General features: G+C 41.0%; 2 protein-coding genes across 2 annotated transcripts; both read left to right on the top strand.

The window, feature by feature from the left end:
* The first annotated feature begins 3,843 nt into the window (after positions 1-3,843).
* Positions 3,844-6,730, top strand: nkx2.3 (NK2 homeobox 3). Its single transcript, XM_042432838.1, has 2 exons — positions 3,844-4,361; positions 5,588-6,730. The coding sequence occupies exons 1-2, from the start codon at positions 3,977-3,979 to the stop codon at positions 6,229-6,231; spliced, it is 1,029 nt and encodes a 342-aa protein (XP_042288772.1). The 5' UTR covers positions 3,844-3,976; the 3' UTR covers positions 6,232-6,730.
* A 2,973-nt stretch (positions 6,731-9,703) lies between these two features.
* Positions 9,704-11,956, top strand: nkx3.3 (NK3 homeobox 3). Its single transcript, XM_042432837.1, has 2 exons — positions 9,704-10,197; positions 10,890-11,956. Exons 1-2 carry the CDS (start codon positions 9,909-9,911, stop codon positions 11,408-11,410), a joined length of 810 nt encoding a protein of 269 aa, XP_042288771.1. The 5' UTR covers positions 9,704-9,908; the 3' UTR covers positions 11,411-11,956.
* Positions 11,957-26,420: the final 14,464 nt, after the last annotated feature.

Raw genomic sequence — 26,420 nt, 5'->3', positions numbered from 1 at the left:
ACTACATTCCCAACACCGTAGATCACAGACATCACAGCCCTTACATCCCTCTTTTAGCACTTATATATACAAACACACACCTGCTGGGGCAAGGCTGTCTGAAAGAGAATTACAGCAGGCTAATTTATGAGACCCAAGCGAGGGCAAAGGGCAGGGGACCCAGACGGACCTGACCTCACTTCCTCCTCTCATGGCCCTCATGGCCCATGCTGATACACAGATCAGGGGTTTCTCAAACGCTCACAGTGTTTCAAACAAACTACCTAACTTGGATATCTTTTTCTAACCTGGTGAGCCCTGAGGAACTGCTGCACCATACAAGTTACCTATCACCTAGTGGAATATTTGGCACTTTCAGAGCCAAAGGTGAGCGGGAGAGAACAGGGTTTTGCTAAAAATCTGGCCCCAGGCTCGCCTCTGGCCTCCTCATTTCCTCCAGTGAGAAGGCGCTGTCATCCGTCACTCGGGCCCAGGCAGGGGTACAATAGCACAGTCTAGGTCCTGGCTACTGACACCATCACATGGGCTGCTGATAAGACTCACCTTCCGGGACCCAGAACATAGCCATTAGTGACAACACAACAGTTTGGTCCTTTGCCATTATTACTGATGACCATGAAATAAAAGGGGAAAAGGAAAGCACATTATGAGCCACATGAGGCATGCATACAGTCTGCGTATAATTCTGCTCTCTTCTCTATATTTTCAAGGTCTAATTTTCCCCTCATCACTTCCACATTGCAACATGCCGGAGAAAAGCTATCACACCCAATCTTGGACTCGCACACAACATGGAAAACAAATCATGCGGACACACTTAAGCTAATCTATTTTCCTAATCCTGATGCCACAATCTAGTGTTGTTATTGGCTAAGACAAATGGACAGTCATACTTCAGTTCCTCATCACACATCTAGGCTGTTATAGTAACACCTGTAAACAACCAGCTCCTTTGTAGAAAGATGTTAAGTGCTCCTCTACAAAGCTCTGTCAAGTCATAATAACAGACATCCTTTCTTTCAATACACACACATGCATGAGGCCTGTACAGTGCACCCACAGACACTGTGAGGTGTTGATGCTTTCTTTACGCAGAGTTTACCACTGCGGTAAAACCATCAGATACCACTCGCCTCTCGGGTTTACATGCAGACCACAGGGGAAAGATAATTACAGTCATTACCAGGTCATCAAACTTCCATTCTGTGTTCAGGGATCTGCTGTCTTTAGAGAACATTCAAGCCTACATCCCCAAAGTGGATTGGTTTTTCTGGGTTTGCAAACCTCTGATATGAATATACACCTGCCACTCTGCACTGCAGAAGACACTGCTTCAACAGGTTTGCCTGCCAGAGATATGGAGAGAAGAGGGAGAACAAGAAGAAACTTGTTCAGCACTGCCTGGCAAGCCACCAGTTTTAAAGAACTCACCAGAGAGTGAATTAAGAGGATGATTGAAACGTGAATATGTGGATAGTATCAATATCCAACAAATTAAACTTCTTGTATTTATCTTGTTCTGTGTTCTGCAGACTATCCGTGCTGACCTCTCCGTAGGTCTGACCTTACCCAGCTTATCGAGATGATTCTGAAATTAAGATGATGTATTGGAGAGTCGCATTCATCACCGAGCAGCTCCTTGACACTCTCGGGGAGTCTGGGTTTTGTTACAGGCAGGAAACAGACTCTTCCGCTCCGTAAACACGCTTCTCTGCTTGGCCACTTTTTGGGCTGGCGGTGGCACGCGAGGACCACTGATGATGATGGTCAGTAAAGGAGTCGAGCCAGCCATATGAGCGCGCGTGCGTGTTTTGGGGTTATGGCTAATTAGGCCGTTAGTGCGTAACCGGAGTCTCTGGCCCATGACGTTTTGAATTCTCATGAATACGGCCGCTAATGGCCTTTAAAGACTGTAATAACACTTTGCAGTTAAACACATACGAATCTAAATTTCTTTATTTTCTTTTCTTCTTCTTTGTTTCTGTTTTGCCATTATATAACGTACATTGTTTGGTTGTCTCTTTGAATAATTGCACTCAATAAACAGGACAGAGTAAATATTTGGGAAATACACTGGCTCGATGTACTGCTTTTGGGGGGCATTTATGAGTCAATACATTCCAGTAAAGTCCTTCAATAAATTCCACCTAACACGCGCAAAATCACATTCAACAGCCCCAAAAATAACCAGTGGTTGTCCTTAGAAGTAAATTCTAAGGAGGACTGTAATGTAAGATGTTTTCAGCAGTATCCCAGCAGGGCGCAAACTCAAATGACCATCCAAAATCTCCTTTTATTTTTACGGGGCTACATTTGGAAATGTTAAATCCTTGTATACACTCATGCCTATTTTCTCCGCAGACCTAATTCCTTTCTGTGCTTTTCCACTCCACTTAAATGGCCCGTTTTAAAGACATGGATCTTTAGAAGAGGGGAAGACGCTGCCCTAATCTAAACAGCGCCTTGTTGATGGTGAGCGGATGAGATTATGTCGGCGTACCTCCTTTTCTTTCCACACAGTTTAGGAGCAATGGGCCTTCGGAGCCTGGCGCCTGCACTTGGCCACTGATAGGCGACCGGCAGAGAGGTGTCCCGTTTCAGGATATTTGCCCTCTGACACTCAGGTAAAATTAAGCAGAAATTTAAGACATTTTTCTTTTGTTAAGTATCTCTTAAATATGACCAAACCTGTTGGGAATACTGTGAATCTGCAAACAAGTCGTACTTGAGCCAAACGTTAAGGGCATTTTCTGTCTAAACTAAACATAACGTATCTTTTTGAAGCAGGTGACATTATTATAATAATTGTTATTATTATTACTATTATTGCAGAAGTTTATCGAATTAAACTATTTTGTGGCGACACTCAATCTCTCAAATGATTCAAAGGACTTTTTCTGTATCCCATTAATTACCGTATATGATACAGATATTTTGCATTGAGCAAGCTGTCTTAATATTTTATCCAAGGTTGGGTTTTTTTCGGAGATACTGGCGTAATTTCAAGGGAAAGTATCATGGCTATATTTTTTGAAATAATTAAAAAAAAAAAAAAAAAAAACTCAAACAACTTTCTCAAAATAAGGAGACATAAATACACGACATGGTCCTAAAATATATACGTCATGCCTCTTTTGGTTGCCAATTTTATCTCATTTCCCACAGTCGCGGCATATTATCTTATCCATGGATTGCCGAGACAGGAAACGAAGATATGCCTAATCTGAAAAACCACCGTAGTGATGATGGGAAGAGCTGTGGTGCCGTGGGACCATCCAACAGATAATAAGTGGTTTTCAAGTTTAGATAAACTCAACCAATTACTTAGATGCCCAACCATATTAAGGCTTATGCTATATAGGCTATACTTTCTTATCATATAGATTAAAAGGCACGTGTGCTATTTTCATTTTTGGTGGTGTTGTTTTCTTTTGGGAAAACAACATTTCGTGTGATCAAATCTTTATCTTTATCACATTTAACAGTCTTAGAAGAGTTGATGGTGTTGATATTATTTCATAAATTAGGTCTATAGGTCTTCCTGACACAGAGAGAGAGAGGGAGAGAGAGAGAGGGAGAGAGAGAGAGAGAGAGAGAGAGAGAGCTCTGTCAATCCCTCCCCCGCTTCAGGACGTCACTGAAAGGGAGAGGACAGCATCTTGGCTGACCCAGCTCTTTCTCTAGATAACTGAATTCAGCCAACCAAACAGGATCGACCTCTCGCTCGCTCTCTCTCTTTCTTCCTCTCTCTCTCTCTCTGCCCTCCAGCCGTAAACACACAGCCAAAGGAGAGGGATGTCACAGCTGAAAGAAAGCCAGTCCCTCTCGATCTGCATGAAAAACAAGCAGTGCGCGACCATTCTTCACGCTTACGCACGGGGTATTTATTTCTTTTACGCGCGCGGCGAAGACAAACTGGTCCAGTTTTGGGCCTGTTGACCATTTGCTGTCTGTCACCTCTCTGTTGGTGGTAATAATGCTTCCAAGTCCGGTCATAACTTCTTCCACCACGCCTTTTTCTGTGAAGGACATTCTGAAGTTAGAGCTGCAGCAGCAATCTCAGCAACACCAGCTCCAGTTTATCTCCTGCTTCGGTCTCTCTGGTGCGCTCTCACAACCGGGACCTTTCCCAAACAAATCGTTTCGCTCCCATTCACCGCCCTCCTGCATGCTGGCCGGCAGGGACAGTCCAAGTCCCATCAGCTCCGGCCTCTCGGAGAACGAGGAGAGGATGTCGTACCTCAACGCGCTGACTGTACATGACCGACTGGCGGAGTCTGGTCTGCCGGTGGAGATGTTCAGCAACCCGGCGCAGAGCCACTCTGCAGACCTCCGGCTGGAGACCGAGCAGGAGGACACCAGTGAGTACACAGTCTAATAATAAAGGTGTTCGTTCAGAAGTCAGTGAGGATGGTGATGATGGTAGCTGTATTTATTATTGATAGCTGTATAAAAAATTTTTAGCAGAGACCCAGATTATAGATGATACTCGCATTAAACACTGAAAAATCTGACAGTTTCGCGGAAATGGACGGCAAATTTTCCAAACAAACTTTAATCGACATTTCTGGAGAAAAAATATGAGAAGATACGATATAGCATGTGTTGATTCATGTATGAATTACGATGAAATTATCATTAACTGCACAGACTGTATAACATAAGAATATAGAACTATAGGTCCTCAATTCCTCAATGGTGGGATTTTTTTGTTTTGTTTTGTTTTCTATGGATAAAATAAATACATGTATACGTTTTGGCTTCATTTTTGCTCTGGAATGATACTACCACTAAAATTTAGATTAAAATATATTTCTCTATATATATACACACACATATGAAGTGCCACACCTTGCACATTTGATGAAAATACAGCAAAGTGTAATTCCAGGTTATTCATTTACCGCCAACTATTTCAATTACTGTTCATAAAGTTTGCAGGCATTTAAGTCTTGTTTACACCTGTACTGATTTATCTACTTTTAAAAATCCGCTAAAGTCACCAAACCAAATTATATTCTAAACTACTAAAACTAAACGTATTTTTAATACTTGTCTTACAATTTCCCATATTTACCCTGAATGCGCATTTAATCGTCAGAGAAATCTCAGTGTGAAGCATGTAGCCTTCTTACACTTATTGACAACTATTTCATCAAAATTTCTTCCGAATTCACTTTCAATGAAATATACTTTGTAATCACTTAAACACATCTGGATGTATATACTCACATATTCAGTTATTATTTTAAAAAGCTGGCGTGATAATTTCTTATCTAGTGCACTTTCATTTTTTCTTGTAATGTTTGAAGAATGATTAAATAATTAAAGGTCAATACTATGAAAAAAAAAAAAATCTAAATCATATGCAGGACAATTTTCAATTTTTAAAAAACTGCCACAAAATTATTTGCTGAGGAAAAAATGTTTTCCCTCAAACTTTTAAGATAACACAGACTGAAATAAATAATCTGATGTAGATATCAGTGTTAATAGATAAGGAAATCGTAGATTGTGCGATAAATGTTGCCAAAATGGATCATGCATAATTAGCAGTTATAAATGTTTCCCTCTCGTCTCCATGCAGAGAGCTGCGGTGCGTTGCGGGCTGAGTGTGAGGACGCAGACTCGGAGAAGACCGCTAATAAACAGCAAAGGACCAGAAGGAAACCTCGCGTCCTTTTCTCCCAGGCTCAGGTGTTCGAGCTGGAGCGGCGGTTCAAGCAGCAGCGCTACTTGTCCGCCCCGGAGAGAGAGCACCTGGCCAGCTCGCTGAAACTCACCTCCACCCAGGTCAAGATCTGGTTCCAGAACAGGAGGTACAAATGCAAGAGGCAGCGGCAGGACAAGACTCTGGAGATGGCAGGCCATCACCATCACCACCACCATCCACCTCCGCCGCCCAGGAGGGTGGCTGTGCCGGTGCTGGTCCGGGACGGGAGGCCTTGTCTGACTGGATCCCAAAACTATAACACCTCTTACACAGTCGGAGCTCCAAACCCGTACAGCTACAATGGCTATCCGGCCTACAGCTACAACAACTCGGTGTATACCAACACTTACTCTTGTACTTATTCTAGTCTACCTGCTCTGCCGCCCAGTAACACCACTGCAAATGCGTTGATGAACATGAATTTGGGGAATCTTGGAGCACAGACGCAAAGCCAGGCTCACCAAGGACCAGTGGTCACACCCTGTCAAGGAACTCTGCAGGGCATCCGGGCATGGTAGCGCAGTTTTTACGCACAATCACAGCTAGAGGAGACTTCTCTGGGATAGCTGAATGGACTCAAGTCAACTAATGCAATGAAAGCACATTTTAAAACTCTAAAGAAAATACATGGCTTCCAGGCGGGCCTTCAAGGAAACTCTAACCCGCTACAGTTGACTGAGATACAAACTATATACAGATTTTTTTTTTCATCTCTGAGCCTCAATGTTTATAAAACGTATTAAAACTGCTGTTGGATATTTGATTGTTGGACTGAATGTTTCCGATAAGACTGTGCGTAATTTGGCATATTGAGGATCAAAAAGTAATGTATTAACATTTCCATAAAAACACACACATGCTTTTATCAATAGCCTACAGAATTAGAGTAATTATTGATCCAAGTGGACCCATTCAATCGCCTTCCTCATGCAGTTTTATAAAGTATTATGTTGTTTATTATTTTTTAACATGCAGAGTGACTTGTGTTTGGCCAGTAGCCTTTTCTATGAAACAAAGTGCGTGACATGGAGTGGTATATTACCTGATTAAAACGGACGCTTGTTTACCAGGACTGTTTTTTATGCGCATAACGAAATGACGATGATAATTAACATTATACAACAAACATAATGGCACAATTTTTTTTTTATGTTGTCCTTTGGTGTGTGTGTGTGCGTGTATGTGTTTGTGTGTGTGCGCGTGTGCCAGATTTTTTCATTCACTTTTATTAATAACAGGCTTATTAAGATATATAAAATATATATAAATAAAACATATAGAGAAAAAAAAAGCACAGAATATAAATATGTGATGATGCATTTCTTTATGCCAATGCGACGTTCCCGATGCGTTATTACGTTTTAACATTTAGATTATATGAATATGGATTTGGAAATTCAAATAAATAAATAAATTTTGCCTTGGGTTTATTTTTCAAGCATACGTAGCTTTAGGTCGTTTCTAAAGCCAGGCAAACGTTTTCTTTTCCTGTGAGAAAGCTTGTCGCAGACCTTGGTCTGAGACAAGAACCAGAAACAGTGAGAATGTAGAGGCGAGCTAATGTCCGGTCAGGATTCAGAGATGGACATTAACCAGACAGCCGCATCCTCAGGACCCACAGAGCACATAAACTCACAAAGCTTTGGATAATAAATACAGTTGGATTTATTTTATCTTTGTTAATGCCTGACGCTGAAATATATCGTTCTCCAGTTAAAACAAGATAAGCTACTTATATAATACTAATATTAATCATCACCATGTGTTTGGCAAGAATTGACAATAAATCTAGAATAATTACTCTTTTTTTTCATTCACACACACACGCCATTAATTAGTAACAGTGTTAAACAAACACCTTCACCTCCCAGGCATGGTCGAATACGCAGACACTAAGATGTAAAGGAGATGAATGACAACGTAAACAGAGTGTTTGTCTCCTCTGATAGCCTCACTGGCCACTTCCCCTGGCTACTGCACTGCCGGTAGGACATACCTGGTGTCAGTCCTAAGTGCTGCAGAGTCACTAGTGTAAATAGAGCTGGCGACAGGGCGGCGATGCCTGAGGACGCGGCCTGGCCACGGCTGCCCTGACAGGCGCTGCGATCGCTATCTCCTGCTTCCAAAGATAGCAGCTCGGCTCATCGCAGAGCGAGGCGTGGAGTTTCCCAAAACAAAGTCTCCAATGGCAACCACTAAGCAGCTCACAAAAGAACCAGGGCCCAAATATAGAGAGGGAAAAGTGCGTGGAGAAGCAGGAGTAAATTAAGGCTCAGTCATTAGGTGTTTGTCAGGACTATAACCTTCTGGGAGAATTTAAAATCAGTTTGGAATGGCCCAATGATTAAGGGTGTGGATGTGGTACACTAAAAAAAATAAGCTCTGAGATAAAGTTGTAGTTTTGCTCTATATAAATAAACCTTACTGTGAAAGCCACTTGATGCATCACATGCATCACAAGATTTAAACATATTTTTCTAGCGTTTGTGCGTTTTTCCGCATGATCCAAACCATCATGTAGAGAAGAAATACAGACATAAAATTATTTTCTACACACAGAAATTATTTTCAGGAATTGCAGAGTATCCAGTTTTAGATCAGATACATGCACTTTGAATATAGTCCACTAATCCAGAGGAAAATAGCAAGCAAAGGAAAGGGAGATTGAAATTATGAGTGTATTTGGATGCGGATTATAAAGCATAAAGGTGCTTATAGCTATGAGTGAGTGTGTGAGTGAAGGATACGCTGCGTTCAGAAATGATAATCAACACAATTTTATATTAGCAAGAAAAACCTCTCATGGTTTTGCTGAATTCAAACGTTACATTTTTTTATTATGGTGATGACATTTCGTGGTTTGAACACATGTAAGTTTGCTTCAATGTTTCCCATCCAGACATGTTTTGACACCCGTGAGCTGAATTGCGCACTGCGGCAAACAGAGAGAGATTTCTCTGTTTAGTCAGAGGAAGAAAACAAAATAACAGAGGAGGCAGATCACTGCATCTGTCATCACGTCTTCTCAATAGGCCTGCTGATTGTGTAAGGTGTGTGCGCGAGAGAGAGAGGAAGAGGCGTGGGGGGGGGGAGTTGCCATGCATCTTTTCTTTTTACGCACCCCCTGTAACTTTGGAAATCACTTATCATCACCACACGGCGGCGCTACTCACCTGTTTCAGCAGCAACCTTCATACGGATCAAACATCTATTGTCAATCTCAGTTCGGTGACTTTTCTGTCATGAGTCTTATAAACAAGTATTATGGATTATTAGCATCATGGAATCAAAAATCTGAGGCTCCCTCATTAAACACTTCACAATGTGACAACTAAAAATGACCAATTTTGTGGATAAAATGCTAAAATACCCAATTATGAAGAATAAAAGGTTTGATTTTTGCAAAGATGAGATGAAACAAGTTTATTAACTGAAGTGGGAGTTAAAAACAAAGTTTTATAAAAATTGAGTCACAACTCCTTTAAACGTTCTTGTTCTGCAGCAATGTGGAAGGATTTAAAACCACAATTCACAAGTGAAAGCTTGCATTTAGCCACGTTTTACGCACGCCTAGGGAACTTTACGCATCAGGTTTTCTTACTGCAATTTACATGTAAGTCATGTAACATATTACATATGAGCTACATTTTGCAGGAATGGTTGACAACATCCACTCTGAGTCTCTAACTATTGTCTAATATAAATGTTACATTTTGATTTTGCCGATAAGGTCTACTGTATTTACAGTCCTCTCCTCGTGCGCACATACTTGAACAGCCTCTGCAGAACGCTCTTAACGTTTTTTACTCTCATAAGTGGATAAAAAAATCACACCCCCTAAGTTAAAGAAGTTCAACTGCAAAATCAGCCTTCCTCGTCCTCAATTAGAGCGCAGGGCACAGAGACCGACATGGAGCTGGGCGGTACGAAGGAGGTACCAGACAGAGAAACAGCCAATCAATTGTTGACTAGAACTCCTGCTGCTGCTGAGAATATTGTAATAGACTTGACAGCTCCCGCTATAAGCTGTTCATTAGCAGACCGGACTTACTTCACCACAATTAAATTAGAGCAATTAACGGAGGCGGTTAAGATAGAATCAGTACGGGCTTTTGCTTTCAGGTGGCCGATCTCTTAATGCCTGCATATAAACCACATGTGGGAGTAAGGAAACATCCGTGCTCTTATTTTAATCATGACATTAAGCTTTTCGTCCTTCTCCATCAAAGACATCCTCACCACAGGACGCGGTGACCGGGGGAAACCCGGTGGCACCTGGAGTACAGAGGAGCTCTGCGCGCCAACGCGCAACATCTACACCGGGCATGGAGGTACAAGAATCCCTGATTTGTCTCACCAAGACGTGGATGAGAACCGCATCCACCCTCAGACACCTTTTCCTGAACTCAGTGTGTCTGTTGGGAACCTCAAATGTGATACCTACAGCGAAGAGTCCACAGGAGAGGAGACTGAGCACAGAGAAGGTCGGCTATTTTCTTCTATTTAACAGTGAGGAAATAAAAACTCGATGCGTTTAGACTGCAGCGGGAGAGACAAGTTTACGCATTTTATTGCATTTACTTACTTTTACTTCTCAAGATAAAAAAAAATAATAATAATAAAATTGAAATTTTACATTGGAAACATGATGAATTGTCTTTTCTTGGTTTTACCATCTTTTTGAGATAAAACATGATTTTAACTGACGACAGAAAATATGATGAATTATTAATAATCGTCAACACTATGTCCAGGGGTTTTCCCACATGGTGAGAGTGTTTCGAGAGTGTTTCTTTAGGCCTTACATTTTGCATAGAGATATATTAAGGGCCGATATACCATAAAAAATAGCTCAATAATCGAGAGAAAGGTACCAGGTTAATGTGGTTGTGAAGTGTGACTCTAAAACACTGGAAAACCATCCTCCAGGTCGTGTTGTGAGTTTTTACTGAGGGGGGGTTTGCTTGTAAAAAAATGTTCACATTAACTAATTTCATTTTAATACAATTTCGTTGTATCTCCCAACTGTCATAACCGTGTGACAGGATAAGAAAGAAAAGCCTCATAGTGGCCAACATCAGCACCTTCCTGTAGTGACTTTTTGACCCTCTTGAGAGAGAATGACAGTTTGCTAAATGTGACCATCGTCATTGCAAATCCGTGTTGTCTTTCCTAGATGGTGCAGACAAGCAACCACATTGTGTGCAGCGGGATAAACTGCAGGATAAAGGGGTGGATGAGGAGGGATATCACAGCAGGGAGATGGTCAGCTGCTCCCCAGAAGAGCGACAGTCTAGGTCCGGCACCAAGAAGCGCTCCAGAGCGGCCTTCTCTCACGCTCAAGTCTACGAGCTGGAGCGCCGCTTCAACACGCAGCGGTACCTCTCAGGTCCTGAACGGGCCGATCTGGCAGGGACCCTGAAACTCACAGAGACCCAGGTGAAAATCTGGTTTCAGAACAGGAGATATAAAACCAAACGGCGCCAGATGGCTGCAGAGTTGGCGGCGTGCAGCTCACCAAAGAAGGTAGCAGTCAAAGTGCTGGTGAGGGACGATCAAAAGCAGTACCAGCAGGCGAATGGAGTACACATCCCCATGACTGTACCGCTGTACCAGGCCTACCAGTGCTACCCCTACCTGCACTGCTGCTGCCAGCCCTGGAGCATGAGTAGCATGTCCCATGGAGGAATGCTCTGAAGCGCTCTCTGAACTTACTGCAACTTTGGAGAGTAAATGACTTCAACAAGTGTCACCAAAAATACAAAGTGTGTGACTGTTTTATAAGTTAGCAGCTCTCCGATGGTGCACCTCAAGGGAAGTTTCTGTACGGAATACTCGAAAACTGATTGAGATTGTTGTTGTTTTTCAGAAAATATAACAGTTTCTCTTTATGGCTCTTGTTTGTCTTATAAGACAGTTAAGCCTTTTTTTTTGTTTTTAAGTCAAACAATATGAGAACTTGACCTGCAGTTTAAGGTTCATAAAATGCAAATGATTTGCTGAATTTAAAGATTTTGGAAGTTGTTATAAATAGGGAAATTAGAAGAAATAAATAATACAAATCTGTTATGCGAGGCCTGTGCTAATATATATTTCATATGTATTTTAGTTTTTTTTAAACTATTTTCAAAACAACAGAGTAATTTAATGTCTAAATTACTTTTGTGAGCTCAAAAAACATTACTGTTCAAATTTTCACCTTAATATTTTTTCCTCAGTTTTAAGACAAAAATGTTAAATATCGTAATATTTGAAAAAAACAAACAAAAAAAAACAGAAAATCAAATATAGTTTAAATGCAGCATTTAGTGGTTTGTCTAAATAATATCCTACAGTTACACACAATTTAACAATAAAAAAAGTCTAACACAAATGACCAACTTATATATTTATGTTATAAAAAATAACATAGTGGATCTGAAATGATGCAGCTGTTTATTTACCAATTTTATTTAAATATAACCTATAATCAGTATTAATTCAGGCCATCCCAGATCCCAGTGCCAGCTCCTGGGATCAGGACTGGGTGTCTGTAGAGTCCAGAGGATGATCTATACATCGCTTTTTTCCCTCCTTAATGACTGCCAGTAACAGTCCATTTAGACAGTCCATTCCAGACTGAGCAGAAAGGAATCTACAATTTATACAAACCCAACCAGAGAAAGTGGCTTATTTCAGCATGCGAGACGCATGACCGCACTCTGACATTTTTAGTAGGTATTTATTTTACTTATGGGACATTTTTATTGATCATGAAACTCAGCATAACACGTGCAGGAACACATTCTTTACATGGAGTTCATGGACCTTTAGGAGTCTTGTGTGTTTATGTATCTTGGATGGGGTTTTTTTTCACTAAAGCAACAGATTAAGAGGCAGGCTGGGCTCTGACTTTGGCACAAATAGCATGAATATAAAACTTTATGATGTCTTTAAAAAGTGTGTGTAGAAAGGGATATGTACTGTAACGCCAATCTAGTTTCCTATCCATACAAAGACATGCAGACAACAAAAAAAGTTTACTGTAATACTAAAGTTTACTTTAGCACTACACGAATATGTCAAATTGTACTGACTCAGCCAAATGATATTCAGTAGGTGAATGTTTTTTTAAGTGTGTTTTGTATGTGTGTAAAAAAAGTCCGCCATAGGCCTACTCTGCTCTACTGTGTGCTGCATGAGTCAGAGAGGGTCAATAGACCGTGGAGATGTTGCACCATCCAGCCGGGCAGCACAAGACAGCACACATTAATCATATCTAACAGAAAAGACTACACCCTCATCCTAAAGGAATATGCACAATAGCTACACTCCATAGGAAAGTAAAAACATTATTCCTAAATTAGATGACTAATGGTTTGGTTTTGTTCTTAACTGATTGTGCTTATACCAGCAAGTTGGTGTTAACTTCCAAAGTTTTAAGGCTGGGGCCTGCAGGCTGCTGGGGAGGGCACCATGAGCTCTACTGTAATGACCAGATAAGATCTGTTCCTTATGTGGCTAGAAATACAACATGTATGTATATATTTGTCCAACGTGTCCAGTGACTTGACAAGATAAATTGTGTGCTTATTTACACAATGTTGGCATGTATTTGCCTAAAGCAAGGTAGTGTTCTGTCTAGCAAATATCTTAGCTAATGTTATTACAATATTACAACATCGAAGAGGCTGCAACATCAAAGAAATGTAATATAAAATAGGTACTTCAGTTCCCCTTTTCCTACAACAAGCTGCTTTGGCACAAAGAGTCACCTTGTGCCGTATTCTGGCACCAGCCCAAACCTCATTTATCTCTTGTATCAAAACACCACTTCAAGTTATCGTAAGTGGTTGGCATTGTGCACACAGCAGGTTTCTGTGAAGGAGAAATAACATCTCTTTTTGAATGTCCAACTGTTAAGTCTAATTAACATTAAGTCTAATTAAATTCATTTGCACGGGGTGTATTTGTATTTTCTATTCAGAACTTAGATTATGCAACAGAAAAGGTCATGGCGTTGCGTTGTGGCTGTGAGGTATGCTACGTCCTGTGTGCTCTGATTATTCACATTGTGCTGGTGAATAGTTGCTTTAGTCATTCCTGTCTACCGTGACTAGATAAGATTTTCTTTTCCTGCACCCAGTCTGTGACGTCATATTGATGTAAATTTCCATTGAGAAGTTGGAGACACTGAAAAGGTGACACAACACAGAATTATTTTTTGATGACTATGGGGCTCATCCTTAAGTGAGGTTTAACATTAGACATTAAAAGAGCTTTCCTTGTCTTCACTTCAGGTTTATTACAACTTGGGTCTTATTTTTGTAGTTCTGGCCACCATTTTCTACCAGTGGTGATGACATTGTACTCACCGAGTCATTACTGAGATCTGGAAATACAGCAACATCTTGCCAACAGTCTAAATGGGAAACACGCATGAGCGAGAAAGACAATCAGACAAGTTAGAAAGCTAACCAGCATTTCAACCAGATTATTTAAACAATTATTTTATTAGGAGGTAAAACTAAAAGTGAGCCATAGTCATGTAAACATTCCTCTTTGCACAAACTGTGAAGCAATTCCACAGTAAGCTCAAAATCTTCAAGCCATGTTAGCAGTTTGGCTCTTGCAATTGGATGGACTGCCATGAAATATCGTATAGACATTTGTGGTCCCCAGAGGAGGAATCCTAATCACTTTGGTGCCACCATGAGGTTGACATTTTTTTAATTTAGTAAACTGTCTCTCTACAACTTTTGGATAAAATTTGCTACAGTCAATAATGTCTTCCTTAGGATGAGTTTTTGATCCCACTTCATCTAGAATCATCATTGGATCAAAATACTTTTGTTTATGACCAAATATCTGCACATTTCCTGCTACATTCTACAACTACATTCCCATAAACACAGACCTACTCTGAGTTGTCTGGTAATTAGCAATGTTAGAACTGTAACATGCTATACTAATATGGTGCACATGGTAAACATTATACCTGCTTAATATCCTGCATGTTGGCATCGTCATTGGGAGAAAGTTGTTGACGTTGACATTAGCTTTTAGCTTGTAGTGCCGTGTCAAGTATAGCCTTACAGAGCTTCAAGCATGGCTGTAGACTCCTAAAATGTGTCCGAAATCCCTCCATAGTGTGCACTATATTTACTGTCCACCATTGTATCCAGGTGTCTGAATTCTGACTGTGAAATTTATGCTCAGTTTACTGCTCACCATAGGGTAAACTATTGAGTGTCTGTTATATAGGGAGTGGTGAATACTCTATGTGAATGATTTCAGACAAAGCCTTAGTCTTGAAACCCTTATTCTCTTTCCATTACTGAAATATCACTAAATCATTCTCAGGTTGCAGCCACGTCAACTGCTTTTCTGGCATGTGCTCCAGCCTGTAGGCCACTGAGCCATGAAGCATTACTGTATCTATAAATGTAATACTCAAGTATGTAAACATTCAGCGTTGTGCTTTATTTGTGCGTCTCTCTGTGAATAGGCTCATAAAGCTGAGAGGGAGAGAGAGAGTTAAACGAGTCGGACAGCAGTGCAGAAACACATGTTCTTCTGCCTCTTTGAACAATCAACTGCACCAGCTTCCACAACTTAAAGCATTAAAGGGTGGATTTAAATAGAACTTATTAATACCAGTGGAAACAGATAATTTCCTGTTGTCTTTTATGTCGCTGCAGATTTCTCAGCTGAGAGGAATGCACTGAGGGTGGGGCTGAGCTACAGTGCACAACACAGGAATGACAGTAGGCTTCTCACCTAATCCACGCTCAGCTGCACTTTTAAAGATACAGATCTATTGACGGAGAATTCTCACATGGCTCCTGAGCTGTAATTACACATGCATTTCCGATGCGCCTATTGTAACTGGAGTCATTTTCTTAAGGGCCTTGTTGATTTAAACAATATCACCTTCACATAACGGCTGCTGGCACCGAGACACTGCCGGGTGATATGAAGGGATTTAGAGCTCACACGACACAGACACTGGGTGAGGCTGTCCTCTCGTGATTATTCACACCCTACCTTTACTTTTGATTGTTCTGACAGAAACAATCACTGTTTTGCTTTTGGGGAAAGTGGCTGTACAGAGCAGCAGTGTGTTTTAATGTGTTAGCCCTCAGCCGGCACAGGGCAGGATTCAGGAAGGAGAGGGGTCATGGTTAATACCTCTGTTTAAAGACAGATCTGCTTCCCTTTGACCTGGTCTCTCTTTCAACACACACACACACACACACACACACACACACACACACACAAGCGGACGCGCATGCACACACACACACACACACACACACACAAAGCAAATAATCCCACCCAGAGGACTCTTCAGGCTTGTTCCAGAAACTATTAGCAGATAGCATCAGCGCATGTAGGAATGTAAACATTTACAGTAAAGCAATAAGACATCAACTCCCCCTGGGGAAGACACATCCATCACAGGCCAACCACATCAGCACTCATAAGCACCCCTGGTTTCAAAAGGAATTAGACATCACACCTTTGCGCACAATTTGAACCGATTCTGTACAATCATTCCACATTGTTCTGTTTGGCATGCTGATAGATTACTGAAGCAGTTGTGTGACCAGGCATACAGATTTATGATTACCGGTAACCAAACTGAGATAATTTTATGGAAAGTCTTGACAAAAACATCAGAAATGTTCCTGTTACATTGTTTCAGGAGTTATTCAAACTGGGCAGGGTGTAACATCCAGTGGATATTGTGGCCGAGTGGTCATAGAGTTGTGCATGTAAAGAAACGCAGCGATCCCAGCTCTGTGTTTGTCAGAGCAGGAGCAGGGGTCATGGAGAGGATTAGAAAAGACAGAGACATGAGCCCACCCAGAACCTACAAAGAACAGGCTCAGTTTTAGGAAGAAGCACAGGTCTAGTCTGTGTGTGTGTTTAAGTGTGTGTGTTGTGTGTGTGTGTCGATTAGGAGCAGATACAGGATGTTCGGGGCTGAGAATGTGAGTGTATTTGGGGGCAGATTAAGGCAAGAGAGTAGAAAGTAAAGCACAAAAAGCACCTTATTTTCCAAAAATGAATATGGGATTTAAAAAAGAAATACAGGAAACAAAACTGCTAACATAAAAAGTTTATATAAAGGGTATTGTGTCTGTATAGAAGCAGCCTGTCTATCAGTTGTTAGGGGTGAGTATTTTCTGAGCTCCTTTGGCCATAGATGGACAGAAGATCCTCCAAGCTGCTACATTTCCTTCCTCTGACTCCTCTCCGCTCTCATGTCTCCCACACACATCCTCAGACAGACACACACTCCTCCAGAGCAGGCCGGAGGAATCCAAATGTTTTAATTAGCGGTGATAAGCGGAGACAAGGAGAGCATTGAGCAGCTCTGACACACAGAGAGACGTCTCCTATCAGTGGGCTGATAAAGGAACTACTCAGGCCCCACTTACGGCCTCTCAAGCCGCCCTCCTCTCCCTCCTCATCCTGGTCTACACCTCCAGTGAGGGATACTCTCATCTCTGCTGTGTGAAACAGAGAGTATCTTAAACTTTAGTAAAGCCATTTATCATCTCTTAGTCTTTCTTGTCTTTCATGAGCGCTATTAATGGTGACACATCATTCACATTTCCAGGCCTATGTTTACATTCTGGAGCTCTACTGGTATATCTTTACATGATTTATAGTTCAAAAAACTTCTTATTTATCTTATACTGGCCTTTTATGCAGGCCCTCAGTTCACCCTGTCTTGAGCAAGCCGTTTTAGCTCCTGTCTCTTTAAGGCCCCCCTCCCAATGAGCCCACTCTGTTCTGATTGGCCAGCTCTCAGAAGCCGCCTCTCTGCAGAGACTACGTAGACAAACAATGGTAGTCGGATTTTTCTTCTCTTTCCTCATTCTTTACTTGAAATATAAACTTCTCAAATACATCAAAGACATACAAATACATGTTTGAGCCCAAATCCAATCAGAAACTTGAGTGGACAACATGAACAACCTTAGCAACAAAGACTACGTAACGGGCTGTCATTTGTGGGCATGCGCGAACAAGCAAGGAAGTAGAGGTCACATTGTAAATGAAGTGTTCAGAGCAGGCTGAAGCCTGGGCTTTTGACTTACATATGTTCACCTCAAGTTTTGAACCTTTGACCATGTTTAACATAGACAACCAACATCATAGCAGTATAAAAAAATAGAAAATCACAAAAAGCATAATATGTCCCCTTTAAAGCTTCACTTTTTATATTCTAGATTAGATTAAACCTTGCTTGGAGCTGTTTTATTTTCTCTCTCGCATCTCTATGTTTTATTCTTCAATTTATACCTCTGTGCCACTGCCCCCCCCCTGTCTTGTTGGTCTTTCAGGTCCCATATTCTGTTCTGTAAACCACATCATTAACTGAATCGCAAGAGAGGTATTCCACAAGGATACAGGAGCAGAACACAAATTCAAAAAACATGTCCTAACCTTGAACCAGTATTTCTGGACGTCTGGACACACACATGCACACACACACACACACACACAAGCCTTGAGTCCACCTGTCACACTGAGGGATACAATATAAATTGGGCAAATCCTCCCTGATGCTGTTTGGCAGACAGAAACACATATTTGAACATGTGTTGATAAGAAATTTACAATCTTCACCTGGACTGTCACAATAAGGTTGCAGTTCTCTTTTGGAGCAAAAATAAAATAGATTAAAATAAAACAGATATGAAAACAAAGTACAAAAAAAAAGGGCTTCAGTATAAATGACTGCTGATGATATATACATGTCACTGAAGATATTTCCAACAAGTGTGTAGTGAAAACTTTTGAATTGGAGTGAATACCGTCTGTGAATAAATGAACGGCGTAAGGTTTTTCACCAGACCAGTTAGCGCTCACTAGAGCTCGAAGGCATAGCAGTTAAGCTTGTTTGACAGAAAGGAAAGACAGCTTTCTTTTCAAGATCAAGTTCAAAGGGCAGGAGGCCTGTTTCTTTCTTCTTCAGTGTCCCTGACTGCACCTGTGTTGCTTTAGCACACACACACACACACACACACACACGCAGAGAATCTTGTCCACACTGCTTCCACACTACTGACAGACAGCTGTACTTTTGGTTTTGTGTGTGAACCATGTGTGCGTGTATCTTTGAACTCGCACATGTGCTGGGCATGCACACAAGGTGTGTGTGTTTCTGTGTTAAGTTGCGGTCGCGGCTCTCCGAAGTGTTTCTAAGAAGATTTTATGACCTTGCTTACCTTTTAAAGGAATTTGTCACAACATTTGAGACAGAAGGAAGGGCAAGGAGGAGAAAGTGCTGGACACCTGCATTCATCCGTAACAATGCTGTAGTTCATCAGACTCTGCCAAGGCTTCACTCCCGAAGGCCCGAGGGATGATAAGTGTGTGTGTTTGTGTGCGCGCATATGAGTATGTTTTGCTTTGATCATGATTGTGGCATGTCAGAGTAAGTTAGCATTTGGGGATCCTTCCTCAGCCAACAATAGCAATCGAAATATGCCTGCTGCACTCACACTCCAAACTATGACACAAGCCCACTCTATTTAAACTCCCATTTTTTTCATCATCATCATACATTGGTTTTGTCTGCTGATATGAGAATATCAGTTTCCCTGCTTTAAGAGCTTTATTCCCCCTTCTCTCCCCTTCTCCCTATTCTGGCCCATTAGCAATGGCATTTTACTATAAACACTTGGATTTATCGAGGAGCTTTCTATTCACTGTAAGTCTTGCGTGATATTCTTTTATTGCACGAAAAGTGAGGGAGATCCCGTTTCTCACACACACACACACATACATCACCATGGTGCCCTGCACACTCTGTATACTCTGCTAAATGCTCATAATCAAAGCAGCTGTTTTCTCTTCTGTTTCAGCTTTTTCTCCCACAGAGAAATTGCTGTGTGTGCGCATATTCATGTATTTGTGTGTGTGTATGTGTGTGTTAATGATCATCATGTATCTTTGGTGGTGGTGGGAAGAATCTTTCCTCCCCAACTTGTTCTCTTAAGTGATGACAGGAACCGTATCTCCCCCGCATCCTAATTCTCCACAGCACAGCACTATGGGAGATGTTCAAGCCACAACTGGCTAGGTTGATAATCTTTCTGTTATTTTTGTAGACTGGCCCTCATCCAGATCTTACATTTTGCTATGCTTCATAATTCAGTCTGATACTGCCATCGTTGGAGTCAATGTCTGAGTTAAAGATGGATAAACACATCACCGGATCTAGCCAGGAAACATTTTTCACTTGTCTCATAATCTAAAGATTCCCATCAGATATCTTTTGAGACACGTGAAAATGCTGTCTTAAATAAAAAAATAGAGTATGTTTTCCCTCAAATGGTTCATTTATCTTGTTAAAAATTTTATTACATCTATAAATTCTCTAAAATCTAAAATCTATAAATATGCAAATACTTGAATTTGTTTCAAAAGTTTACCTGCTGCACACAAGATGTCTCCTACTACATTAGAAGCCCATTCATACTATATGTGCACTTGATGTTTCAACTTCTCTCACCACACTTGTGCAAGTTGCATACTGAACCATGATTGACTTCCAAGCTAGGTATGATGTCACAAAATCATCTTGCACGTACACGCCTTTAACTCAGGTTTAAGGTGAGTACAGAGAAACTTTCATCATAAATAAAGATGAATGTGAAAACAGCCTCCTATTGTCAAACTATACATATATCATTCTGCACAGTGAAAGTCAAAAATCCAAGTGATGTAACAATAAGCAAAACACACTCATGAATAGAGGAGGACTTTATGTTTCTTTACTACAAGAAAGTTGACTATTAAAGGAAGGTGGAGGTCATGCGCAAAAATCCAATATACTAAAATACTTTTTATATACCAGTTGATATTATGTGTATATAGTGCATATACTTAAATACATCTGCATTTGATCAAATTATAGCAAAATTAAGTGGGGGAACCCTGAGTGTTGAGGGCCCAGAGCCTCCTGTGTGAGAGATAAGATAATATTTCAGCAGCACTTGAGTAAAAGTCCACTTTTCTCAGAAATACGATTCATATCAGATTGCATAAATCCAATTAGCACGTTGCCTGTGCTAAATAATGGAAATGAAACATGATCAAAATCAGAGATAACATCTCAAATCATAGTTATCTTGTCTGCAGATTTTTATATGGGATCCGGTTTTGCTAAATGTATGTACCAACAAGCTTGTTGGCTCTACTCTCTGGTCTCTTCTCTGCTCTCCTCTCCTCCCCTCAAAGCTGCTCTATTTGGCCAGAGTGGGAGAGACTGCAACAGCCAAAGTGATTACGACAACAGCTCCTTTATCCAGCAGCACTCCCGAGGAGCGTGAGATCACAACCTGTATGTGTCTGTGTGTATCCCAGTGAGTAAGACGAAGAGCCTGTAATCACACCTCATCCATTAGACGCTGACAAGGACGGAATAAAGTGGACATTATGGCGTAATTCTGTATCACTTTGTAATTCATGCTGAGTGGTCCAGTTATGATTTGGCTTAATATATGGAGAGAGATCTGACAAGAAAAGCAACAAAAGGGCCATAAATATGTAGAGAAGGGGAGAAGGCAAGCGACTGAGTGAGAGTTGGTGTAGAGGTCCTTAGTCCTTCAGGCGTTCACATTCCTAAGTACCGTTGGAGTGTGTGTTTGTGAGCATTAGTGTATGTGTGTGAGTATATGTGTGTGTGTGTGCGTGCATGAGTGTGTTAAATACACCCTTCCACAGGTGCTTGCTGTAAGGGGCTTTGACCGGAGGCTTGAGTTTCCAAAACATGGGCTTACACCAATACACAAGGGAGTGTATGTATGTGTTTGTGAGCCCTTTATCAACTTGTAAGGGTCTTTTCCACCAGTAAAGATGTATGCTGTGATATGAACCAAAAATTGATTGAATATTTGAGTGATAATATCTCCAGTTTTCAGTGTCTGGAGTATTTTTATCCTAAATAAGTGTTTTGGGACAAATTAATATTTTGTGGATCTACCTTGCAATTTGTCTGATATATCGTCAGTCTTTTTCTCTTTGCATGTTTGGCTGCTTTTGTAGGACAAGCAAAGTGAAGAACAAAGGTCCCAAAGACATCATAGCAGTAGAGGACATGAATGGAGAAGTCAGATTCTCGACACATCTTCCATATCCCAACAATCTCAGCAGGTAGATACAAAAAAAGAACACTTTTTCATTCCTACCAAAGCCAAGCATCCCTCATTCTACCTGCATCATCTAACCTGTGTGTGTGTGTGTGTGTGTGTGTGTGTGTGTGTGTGTGTGTGTGTGTGTGTGTGTATGATTATCCAAATAAAGTCAGACATGATGGTCTTGATATAGTCATAATCTTCAGTAGATTCAAAGAGGAGAGACAGTGTTACATGTAGGTTCAGGTGACAGCAGATACTGGTCCACACACTCACACACATGCATATACAGTATATACACATACTCACATATTGTGATGACGCATTCACACATGCACATACTGGTTTTCTCCTTCGGTGAGCACACGTAGTAGCATATTATCACACACCCACTGGTTAAACACCTCAAGGTAATTGTGATTGACAGTGTAAACTGTGCCACTCTGAGAACATTAAATCTTTGTTCTCATGTGTATATCAATTTAAAATGCTCAATTGTAAATGTAATAGTTTCATTTGCCTTAAGGGTGTAATTGCTGTGATAAGATCAATTAATGGTCGACCTTATTACCATAATACTTCCATTAAAAGACACGAGGGTTGAAGTGGGTCATGTTTGATGTTTGAATGAATCATCAAACAAGTCAAGGTCTGTTAAGTTCAGGTTCATGCATTTACTGTACATACAGTAGCTCTTCACAAGTAAGTCTCTCTGTGTTAAGGAGAAGGTAGTGACAAAAATAAGTTACCTTGAGCTTACTAATCAACAATTTCTCACAAAACAGTATACAACAGGGTGTCGCAGTGGCCTAATGGTTACCAAATATTCGCAACATCAACGGTTCGACTCCCAGCCTGGGGACCCTTGTTGCATGTCATATCCCTCTCTTTCCCCATGTTTCCTGTATCTCTGCGCTGACTCTCAAATAAAGGCAAAAGGCCAAAAATTAGTGCTAATATAAAAATAAATGCCAGGTGAAAGAACATCACTGCCTATATGACCTAGCTGATCTGGCCGCCACCACCTTCCATCACCAACTTTAACATGCAGTATACTAATAGTTCTCAATACACATAATTAAATGTGTCAAAAGTTGGATGACCATGCCTGTGGAAGCCCAGTATTAATGTTAAATTTTGTTTTGACTCAACGTTACGGCCTGCAGTGAGTATCAGGCTGTGCTGTCCAAGACCTACTGAGCCGTGGGACTGGCGACTCCATTCTCTTAGATGCTGACCTAATGTACCTTAAACTGTCTTAAATCATACTCTCACTTTGGCAAAGAGCAGATATTCTGCAGCTAGACCCAACCTTATATCTACATTGTACCTGCTTATATTAACCTACATTGGCTGGCCCACTAGCTCGATAGGCAGTTTCATCTGAATGCCATGGCACGCTCAGTAGTCAAGACATAGTTCCTGCTTATCTAGATCCACTATAGACTTGCAAATAGTCACTAGTTATATAAGAAACTTCTACCATAGCCCAAGCAAACAGTACATACTCAGCTGCTTCATAAGGCCTTATAAATTGTAGGTGCTTAGGTTAAGCTACAATGACTGGCTCATCTGGCTTGATAAGCAGTTTCATTTGAAGGCTATCAGTTGCCCAGCCACCATCACTGTTTATCTAAAGTTACACAACCTTCACAACTAGTCACCAATGAGCAACCTCTCGGATATGATAAACTATTCCATGCATGGATCATGTCTCTTGACCTGACTTAACAAAGACAAAAAGGAAATGGTTTCTATATGAAGTTGTATTTGGGTGTAAGAGTGCAAGCAAGTCTACAGGGTCATCTATCACCAACATAGATATATCCACCTGTACATATGTTTATCTGACTCATTCTACTGTACATACGGTTTAGTCTACCCTATATCTATAGGCACTTGCTACTGTTTGCACTAGCTGGATGCTAACTGCATTTTGTTTTACTTGAATCGAATCTGTGTGGGCACCATCTCAAAATGATGTTTCATTGAGTTGGTGTGTTCCAGCTTCCCAGAGCCATCCCTCTCTCTACCAGCACCAAGAAACTCAACACAATCCTCCAAAGCAAGCTATATTCACTTCATCTATAACATCACCAACTAGCACCATCAGCTAACACCCACCAAACAGCAAACCAAACAATCTTCCTCAGCTACTTTACCTTAGCAAGCAACAAAGTATACACTTATGTCCACCAGCTGAGCTAGCACCATCAGCTAACACCATGTTAAGCTAAGCAGCATGTTGCCACCAAACAAATCAACCGAGCCTTTTCTGCTACTTCATGCCAGAAAGCAACACTACATACACTTCAGTGTAGAACACCACTGGCAAACATTTTCAAGATCCTCCACTTACCTTTCTTTAATCCAGTCACTCACTTGTCTTCTAACCCACAGCCATTCACTAGAATCCGATGCAGTGTCGGCCATGTTTTTTTAGGGACAAAACTGATCTGCCAACAAAACCCCTACAGCCAACCTCCACTGGGCAGACCCTAGGTTTCCAACCACGCCTCTCTGCCTGCTTGCATCCTCCCATGGTACAATGGACAAAACATGCTGTGTTTCTGACGGCAACACAAGATCTGGTCTTACATTAGTGGTGTCTATCTCTTAAAGAACTATGAGCTCCCTGCTGCCCCATCTCATGCCTGGCCTTTCGCTCTCACAAATAAACAAAATCCTGTCTTGTTTCCTTTTTGTATCCAGTGAGTTAACTTCTAAGAGCTCTCAATAGCTGTTGCTAGGCACTTCAGCAATTTGTTACCTCTTCAGGTATATCGCCCTTGAGACCCTTAAGGCCTTTTGTTTTACCCCTCGATAGATAGTGCTGAATTGAAGCTATACATGAACATGAAAACAGTTTGGGTCCTCACCTATCCATTTACAGTATGCACTGTGATGGCCCTTCCCACCAGCTGTTTATGTTTGGTTTTAACATTGGTAGGGACATTTTTTGCCAAATAATTGTGTATTTGTACTCTCTATCAATCTTTTCTCTTTTTTAGGCACGTGTACGCAAACATGTACACACATAAATTTAGCTTATAAATAATGTTCATGTCTTAATGACACATTTGCAATAATAACCCTGCTCTTGATCCACTCATGGAAAAGGGGAGAGATTAAATTAAATAGAGACATTAAATATTAAATATATCCTGCTCTTCACTCTTCATCATAAAAGCACACATTTTTGCAGAAAACACACAAACCTAGCAACTCTGCTTACCATCATCAACCAATCTTACCATTAAGATAACATGGAGTTAAAGTGGCAAGATCGTTTGAGTTTGTTAAAAATATTGGTAGGGACAATCTGGCAACACCTTGATGTTGGACATGTCCCTACCATCCCTACCCAAATCAACTTCCATCTTATCTCTGACTCCATGCTTCCACACTTCCCTGTTTCTTCTTTTCTACACTTTCCCATATCATCTGTTGGTACTGCTTTGCCTAAGTGACTCTTGCACATCTAGCAGCCTCTTCTTGTCTCTGAATCTCCTCTACAACCTGCATCCTCCTGCCTACCGCTGTTGCTGTTGCCCCATGAGGGCTGTGCTGAGCCCATGCTGTTCGTGCCCTACAATATCTCTATGTCTTGGTGCTGCCTGAGCTTGTAAAACTGCCTATCACGGGGTCCACTTCCTCCATGTTGGCCGTGCTATATCTCCAGCCTTGTCTGAACAATAAAATGTACAGTAACATGGACAGTGAAAATGTTATGTAAAAACCTAACGAGACAGGACTGACAGACATTTAAAATGATATTTTGTGCATGTTTTTGTGATTGTTCTGGTATCTATTTGGGATCAAGTGTTTTTATGTACATGTACTGTATTTTTGTTTACTGTTTACTTGTCTTTGCACCACAAATATAGCAGGAAAGCACAGGTGTTAATAATACCGTTAATGGTGGCTCTGTTTCAATGAAGTGTCCCAGTCAACTTGTACAATAGCACGGCTCAGGAGCTGGCATACTTCACCTTTAACAATTGCCATGTAGAAACTCTAGTGGCATCCACAGAAACTAAGGTAGAAGCTGTATCCTATAATGGCCTCTACCCTACCTGACATCTCATACCAGTACAAGGACAACAGTTTCACACTTTTTTTTCAAACTGCTCTGTTCCAACACTGACAGCTTCACCCATCACATCTATAACATCAACCCACACAGCAAGTTCACTAGCGAACAGGAAGAGGATAGTAAGCTGTCGTTGTTAGACACCTGCATTCATGTGAAGGGCTTATGAGAGCATAAAGACCGCAGTATACAGGAAACCCACTCCACATACCAATATCTCAATTTTAACTCTAACCACCACTTACAACATAAAAGATCAGTGGTGAAGGCTCTTGCTCATAGAGCAGAACATATTGTCTTGTCTTGTGAGAAACAGGATAAAGAGAGGGAAGTGCAGCAGATTACCAATAGATACAAGAAATCTACCCAGCCAGGACCACAGTTTTCAAGTCACGAGGAGGCAGCACTTACCTTCAACACCTTCAGATCCCTGCTGGTACACTCTGAAGACAAAACCTCCAGAGAAGAAGATTAA

Source organism: Thunnus maccoyii, chromosome 14 (assembly GCF_910596095.1).
Source record: "Thunnus maccoyii chromosome 14, fThuMac1.1, whole genome shotgun sequence".
Classification (NCBI taxonomy): domain Eukaryota; kingdom Metazoa; phylum Chordata; class Actinopteri; order Scombriformes; family Scombridae; genus Thunnus; species Thunnus maccoyii.
Note: the sequence above shows the minus strand (reverse complement) of the source record. Positions and strands in the feature narration are given on the sequence as shown.

Bases quoted from the DNA above. Each gene is read 5' to 3' on its own strand.
- nkx2.3 (XM_042432838.1), top strand. From the start codon at position 3,977: ATGCTTCCAAGTCCGGTCATAACTTCTTCCACCACGCCTTTTTCTGTG. The intron at 4,362-5,587 runs GTGAGTACACAG...GTCTCCATGCAG, and splicing joins GACCGAGCAGGAGGACACCA to AGAGCTGCGGTGCGTTGCGG.
- nkx3.3 (XM_042432837.1), top strand. From the start codon at position 9,909: ATGACATTAAGCTTTTCGTCCTTCTCCATCAAAGACATCCTCACCACA. The intron at 10,198-10,889 runs GTCGGCTATTTT...TGTCTTTCCTAG, and splicing joins GGAGACTGAGCACAGAGAAG to ATGGTGCAGACAAGCAACCA.